The sequence below is a fragment of the Montipora capricornis genome, chromosome 1 (assembly GCF_036669925.1).
Source record: "Montipora capricornis isolate CH-2021 chromosome 1, ASM3666992v2, whole genome shotgun sequence".
Lineage (NCBI taxonomy): Eukaryota > Metazoa > Cnidaria > Anthozoa > Scleractinia > Acroporidae > Montipora > Montipora capricornis.
In genome coordinates, this window is record NC_090883.1 from 20,807,020 (window position 1) to 20,814,519 (window position 7,500).

General features: G+C 37.8%; 1 protein-coding gene and 1 pseudogene across 1 annotated transcript in view; one reads left to right on the forward strand and one right to left on the reverse strand.

The window, feature by feature from the left end:
- Positions 1–7,500, reverse strand: part of LOC138060118 (macrophage mannose receptor 1-like) — a 91,962-nt gene that overhangs the window by 49,240 nt on the left and 35,222 nt on the right. The window contains 2 exon segments of the mRNA XM_068905833.1: positions 2,951–2,980; positions 5,177–5,424. Coding sequence (XP_068761934.1) covers positions 2,951–2,980; positions 5,177–5,424 — 278 coding nt within the window.
- On the forward strand, positions 6,042–7,036 carry LOC138049163 (uncharacterized; annotated as a pseudogene).

Genomic DNA, 7,500 nt, shown 5'->3' on the forward strand with positions numbered 1-7,500 from the left:
TTATTTATGTTCACTTTCTTTCTTTTTTTTTCTTTTTTTTATGAAAGGAAAGGTGTTACACGTGAACATGTAACTCAACAAGAAATTAGCATACGTAGCTTATTACACGTGCATTTGCAATGTGCAGTAAATTAGCATATCTAGCTTGTTACTTAAGACCTTAACGTTTCGCTATTAAAGCAATAACTTTATCGAGAGCACCACGCTATCAAAAATTCGATTCAGTAATTTGCATTGAAAAGCTCTCAAATTTGTGTTCAAAATTACACTGAAGTAAAGTGAACTTGCTCCAAAATTCTTTTAAATAGCGACTACGGAAAATTTTCCAAGGACTAGTATAATTTTCACCATACCTCTTCATGCAAATCATTCTTTGGGTTAGAATCAACGATTCTATGTCAAGCGTTTTTAGCTCCCCGCGTTCAATGTCATTTATCAAAGCCAACCGTTTTACATTATCATTTCCATTCAAAATAAAGCTGCAGAGTTTTTTGTTAACTATCTGAATAAAATCTTTAAAGACATGAATGAGAGAAGCTTTATTCAAAATTTGGAATAGTAAATGATTAACAATTTGTATTTTCCCTATAAGAGTGAGCCCTCTCCATTTCCATATATTTAATGCTCTCTTAATAGACCTAATTGACTCACCATAGTCAGCATTTTTTTTAAATGCACAATCAAAGATTCCATTAAATAGGATCAGTTGTGTACCCGCGACTATCACGTCCGAGGCCTCATACGTTGGGGGAAACATAAAGGTCCTTTCGCGCACGATTTGATGGACACAAGGGTTGAAGCTCATATTTCTCCTTATTGTCCTTATTTCATGTCAACCTTAACAGTTTAGATGCTCATCTGGATGAATTGCATGCTATTTGTGATTTATAGGGTCTCCCCTTCCAAATTATAGGAGTTAGTGAAGCAAGAGGAAATGTTTTAAGAGGATGGGGGAATTATTCATAGAAATGTTTATATCTGAGAGGTTAGTCTGTTTACGACGTGGGTGAAAAAGGATGAATTTAGACCTGTCAGGATGGACAGTGACTTTGTTAGCATTAAACCAAGAAGAAAAAAGAGCGAGCTGTACATTAACAATCGTTACTAAGGTAGCCAAGTCATTATGACGAAAAAAGATATTTGTATCATCAGCAAAGAGAATGCTCGACAGGAGGTTTGAGACATGAAAAAGATCATTGATGTATAAAAGAAAGAAGTAAAGGTCCAAGGACTGAACCTTGTGGAACCCGACATACAGCCGTATTATATGTAGATGCATGGTCATGAACCATGACACACTGTTTTCTGTGAGATAAATAGCTAGCAAGCCAGGCCAACGGGATTCCCCTAATTCCATAAAAAAAAACTTAGTTTACCCAGAAGTATTTCATGGTTCACTTCTTAAGAGACTCTGTTTCCAAAATCTTCATAAATATTATTGACAAGCCGTACTGGTGATGATTAATTAAGGACATTGAACTTTGTGAGGAATTCCGATAGCCTAAGGTAAAAGAGTTTCTCAAGAAACTTAGAGAGACAGGGGAGAATAGAAATAGGCCGATAGTTTGAAAATAGAGAAGGGTCATCGCTTTAAAAAACAGGAAGAATCTTTGCAATTTTGAGTTTATCAGGAAAAACAGCATGCTCAAAAGACAGATTACAGATATGAAACAAAGGGATAACTAGTAATGGAAGCTACGGAAGCGTGTCTTTGATAACCACGAACCTGAGCTCCCTACCAAGATACAAGTGTAAAAAGCTGTTCTCACACGTACACTTCTGTACGACTCTGAATCCTGGACTACGTACCGATACAAAGTGAAACCTTTAGAGAAATTCCACCAAAAAATTATTTAATACAAACCCTGAATATCAAGTGGTATGATCTTATTACTAATACTAAAGTTGTTAAGATGGTATGAACACATGGCTAGCATGAATGCACAACGTTTGGCTAAACAGCTTCTCTTCGGTAAGCAAACTACAGGAATCAGAACCGTCAGCGCTCCTAAGAAGAGATTTAAGGATGTTCTAAAAATGATTTTCTAAGATTGTGAAATCAGCAGCTGAGCCACAGCTCCATCAGATATATTGGCGTGGAGGAGAGCGGTTTGCAACAGTGTAAAGACCTTTGAAAAGAAGAGACGCCTTTGGGTAGGCGGTCAGCCTTTGGGTAGGTGTGTGTGCACAAATCATATGGGCCGCCACGCTCGTGTCGAGTGGCAGTGACGATGATGATAAGCCACAGAACAATTTTCATTACTATTCGGCAAGATTTCCGAACCGGTCCCTACCCTATTATAAAATTTATTTTAAACCGCTTTTCTATACACGGTTTTCGTCTTTCGCCTCTTCCATCGCTTCATCAACTGTCATAAATAGCAAAGCGTGCATACCATCTCTGCACGAGACTCCAGAGTTAACCTTCTGCAGTGAGAAATGAAATTTCTCATTTGTCGTTTTCTTAAGTGTGAGTATTTGAAGTTAAGACTTTACATTACTGCATTTTCTCTCCTGTTCAAACATTCCGTCAGCTCATGTGTAAATGTTCTGGCTCTAGCAAAAGCCCGTATCCACCTTTGTAAGGCTTTCTCAAAGGTTTGAATTAATTACTCTTATTTTTCATTCATTTTCAACTGTTGTTTAGAAACTAGCATGTCATTTCATTGAATTTTGCTTTTCACAGGTTAGCCAAAGCAACTCGATTGGGTCTCTACCTACCAGGTTCACTTTGGTTTTAATTGTTCAAATAAACCAACTGTGTAAGAAAAGCAAAATCACTTATCTGACGTCGATAGTAACTCCAACTGAAATTGTGCCTTATGTAAAGATTGAACTCCTTGAATTGGCTTTGAGATAAACATTATCAACTACAATCGGTTTTTTTTGTTTGTTTTTTTTGTTGTTGTTGTTGTTGTTATTTTTATTATTATTTGTTTTTGCGACAAACCTGTGGTGTTAGTGTCATCAGGCAGCGCACCTGTTGAAATAAAACAAACGAATGAAGAAACATCAAATGATGTCGTGAACAGTAATAAAATACATTGAAATTTCCCAAAGGTAATGACAACAAAGACTTTGGCATCGATTGACCACTTCTTTCTTGATACCCACCCCCTCCCCCCACACCTTCGCAGTTACAAATCGTGCAAATGTCGTCTCTCATAAATATCTGTTGTGATTTAACTTTGTTTTTGGTTTGAAAAATTCAATGTTTTAGAACACTACCCATTTTAACATATTTGGATATATTTCTGTAATTTGTTTTATGTATTATGTATAAAATAAACTAGAGAAACCATTTTAAGATTATTGATGGATTTTTGTCTGTGCTGCTATCAAAGACCATAATAATTAGTTATGCATGTAAACAGCAATTTTTAGTGTTAAGGGTTAAATTCTCAGTTTAGTGACAGGGGTTAAGCCCTCAATTAGGTTTACGCACTTATTTGAAACAGTTAGCATTTCAGGAGGTGTATACTGTCATATATGACAACAACAGACTGTCTACAAATAACGCTGATAAACAGTGTTTAGGTCTATAAAGCACCCGCTGAGAAGAAGTATTTAAGTATAAGCACCCATTTTAAAACGATTAGCTTTTACTGCAAGTTACTGTTAGTCTGCAGTCTGCAAGTGTCATACACTGCATTCTATTTAAGGGATTGGCACTCATTGTAGTGATAATCAAATAATCACGTATTTGTAGTGTTTAGTCTAAAACAACCGCTGTTTGGCTTATGGTTGGTTGAACTGGGCTTATAAGTTTATTTTATGCGACCTGAATTAAGTTCTCCATGATTATCGATAGTGCGGTCCTCGTAATTGGTATAATGGACTTGAGACTATTATAAAGTTGTAATGAACTCATAATGAAGTGAACGTCACGGTTATTGTTATTGATGATGATACAGAGGAGGCAGACTTTTAGTCAGGTCCTCCTTCCGGGACTTCAGACCTTAAATTTGTTTCGTAGAATAGTGACCGTCACAAGGTTACCAGACTTTTGAGACATTCTCACTCTGTCAAGGCTTCCTATGTCCTTGAGACGTCCTTTCGAGTTCTATGGTATCCAACCCAAAGCACCAAATGCTACCGAATTGCACTCGTCCTGGTTTCTCACAATTTCCTAATTTCCCTTGCTTAGATCAATCTTCAAACTCTTCCTCCTTCTCTTTCTCTTTACTTTATTATTATCATTATCATCACCGTTACCCGTGACTGGGAGCGTACAATTTCATTGTATTTGTGGAACGGCCATTCGCTAAAGCCAAATTGTATTTAAGCACTCATCTAAAAATAGCTTGATCTGTGAAATTGCTGTCACATAGGACCTACAATCGTAGACAAAACCGTTGCGAAGGTCAGCACTTTCGACGTCTTCATTGCTTCTCCCCCCTCCCCCCTATTCAATGTTGTGAAAAACTGAATGGTTTTAGTGGGAAATGCTACCTTGCAACATTGACTAGGGGGGAGGGGGCTATATAAGAGAAGGTGAAACTATTTCTTTTTCGCTTTAACAGAAGCGGGTTGAAGCACAGCTCTGGTGCGGTTCATTTACATAACCTTCCCAACTACTTTTGTCTATGATTGTAGTATTGGAATTGTACTGAGGCTCCTGGTTATCGGCTCCTGTTAGAATTGATTAGTCCTCTCCCGAGATTCAGCTAATGTTTGCATAAAATACGGCCCCGCCATTCGTCAACAGTTTTCTTGAGTTGATTTCGCTAATACGGCAAAGACTGTTAATCAATCTATATAGAAAAATCTGCCGGGATAAGGTCAGTTTCTCGGTCTGGTGTGGCCTCGTGAAAAAGGTCGTTGCTTTCTTTCACTGTTCGTCACAAGTCAATGACCCATGGACTTCTGCTCTCTGTATTATTTCTTATATCCAAGAGAGGATGAGGGGAGATAACAGATCCACCATACACGGGCCTCTTCCAATGATATTTTTTTCAATCTAAATTTAGCCGTAGTTATTTAAGAAAGACATTTGACTGGTTAGCATTTACTGTGCGACCATGGACATGAGGCCACAATAACTTTCACAGCATGGCGAAAAGCTTAAAATAGATTGAACATAACTATCATGGGGCATGGGGATGGGTTCTGTCCTCTTATCCTCTCTTGATATACCGTATAAATGCTTCAAGGAAAGTTTACACTTTTGGCCAACCTGTCTCACAAACGAATCCGTTGGTCTCATAACAATGTACGTTTGTCCATCGACCAAACGTGTTCATCATGACACAATCGTAGTGGTACCATCCAGTTCTTCTGGGTTGCTTGGCACCCCAGTTTGTGTACTTAACTGGGCTGCTGTCTGCCCAGAAGAACGTTCCATCTTGGAATAAGTCGTTTAATCCAATCCAGAAGTACGATTGCTTGCCAACAAGCATTGTTGTCAAAAATGCTTGTTCGTACCTGTAATACAAAAGAAAACTGAAATCAATGGTGAATGCCAAGGAGGTATGGTACAGCGCTAAGCTAAATAAATATAGAAAAACGTACAAAACCAATTGTAACATTCCTATATGGCTGAGAGGGCTCACTGGAGCTATGGGCCCACTTTATCTATTCGCCTCCACTAATTTCAAATTTATTCAGTTAGTTTATAGTAAGTAGTTTCTTCGCTGAGATCATTTTTAAGTTAAAAAAAAATGAATAAAACTTTGCATATAAGAAGTAAAATTACACGTGAGAATATGAAAAGCGATAAAAATGTGGAAACATGTACTAAGCGTTACAAAAGGTAAGGGATAAAAACTAAAAGGCTAGATAACAATAGGACAAAAAAGATTCACCAGAAAATATATGAAATACTCCGAGCTATAAGTTTAAAAAAAAAAGTGAAGACAACTTTGTATACAAGAAGTAAAATTACACGTGAGAATATGAAAAGCGATAAAAATGTGGAAACATGTACTAAGCGTTTCAAAAGGTAAGTGATGTTTGCTTGTTTGCTTCCTCCAAACAGACGTGTGACGATAAGAAAGGTAAGTGATGTTTGGATCTTACATCCCCTGAAACGTTTGCAGTAACTGGGACCCCTGATGGCTAACGCATTCATGTGTAGTATTGAAGAACGACTCCAAGACCATGGCAAAATGCCGGATTTCTACAAACGTTATGTGGACGACACGTTGAGCATAATGCCTTAACGTGGAAACAGCTGAAGCATTTCTATCCACACTGAATGACAGCCATCCTTCAAGTAACTTCACCATGGAACTAGCCGCAAACGGCAAACTTCCCTTTCTGGGGATGGAAATTGGGAAACACATGTCCCGCCTGGAGACAAAGGTGTATAAAAAGCCAACAGATACTGGATTATTACTGCATTATCAAAGTCATGTCGATGTGAGACATAAACAGTCTGCTAAAAACAATGCTGAATCGTGCTTTTAAGCTGTCTTCGAACTGGCAACTGTTCCATCTAGAATGTTAACGTCTCAAGGAGACTTTCTCTCGGCTTCATTACCCAGTCCCACTCTTACAATCAGCAATCAGGGATTTTGTTACTGCAAAAGTTTCAGGAGATGTAAGATACAAACAGACGTGTGACGATAAGAAAGCAACTGTGAGAATAATATTACCATTTAAGGACCAGAGATCAGCGAATTCTGTGCGAAGACAACTTGGAGTATTAAGTCGCACAATCAGAAAAGATATCCATCCCGTGTACACAAGCCGAAAGATCGGATCTAACATCAAGCCAAAAGAAAGCAAACCCCTTACTGTTAACCAACAATGCGTTGTTTACCATTTCAAGTGTGATCTGTGCGATGCGGATTATGTTGGCTACACATGCCGACACCTGTATCAACGCATTGAAAAACATAAGGGATCTGCCATCGGGAAACACGTCAAAGATTAACATGGGAGGGATCCAAGGGACATATCTCGTAGTTTCAAAATCTTACGGAAGTGCCAGAGCAAATTTGACTGCTTAATTTATGAGATGCTTTTTATAAAAGACCTAAAGCCAACTTTGAACACGCAGTCTGACTCCATCCGTGCAAAATTACTTTTATAGCTCGGAGTCTTTCATATATTCTTTTGTGAACCTTTTTTTTCTTATTGTTATCTAGCCTCTTAGTTTTTATCACTTGCCTTTTGTAACGCTTAGTACATGTTTCCACATTTTTATCGCTTTTCATATTCTCACGTGTAATTTTACTTCTTATATGCAAAGTTTTATTCATTTTTTTTAAACTTGAAAATGATCTCAGCGAGATCGAAACCTCTTAAAATTTTATCGCTAGTTTATAGTATAGATTAATTTAAGATTGGCCTAAGTAAGTGCTTTCTTCCTCTGGCGGAGTTTGTTCTCTAATGACAGTGAAACGAGAACAAATCACTAATAAACATCAATAGAAACAAGATTCAGGAATAGGCATCTCTCTTATTGATAGATAGACCACAATGATACGGCTTCGGCGGAAAAGTAAGAAAACAGTACTATAACATGATCGCCAAAACCAAGGTACGTGGACAGAA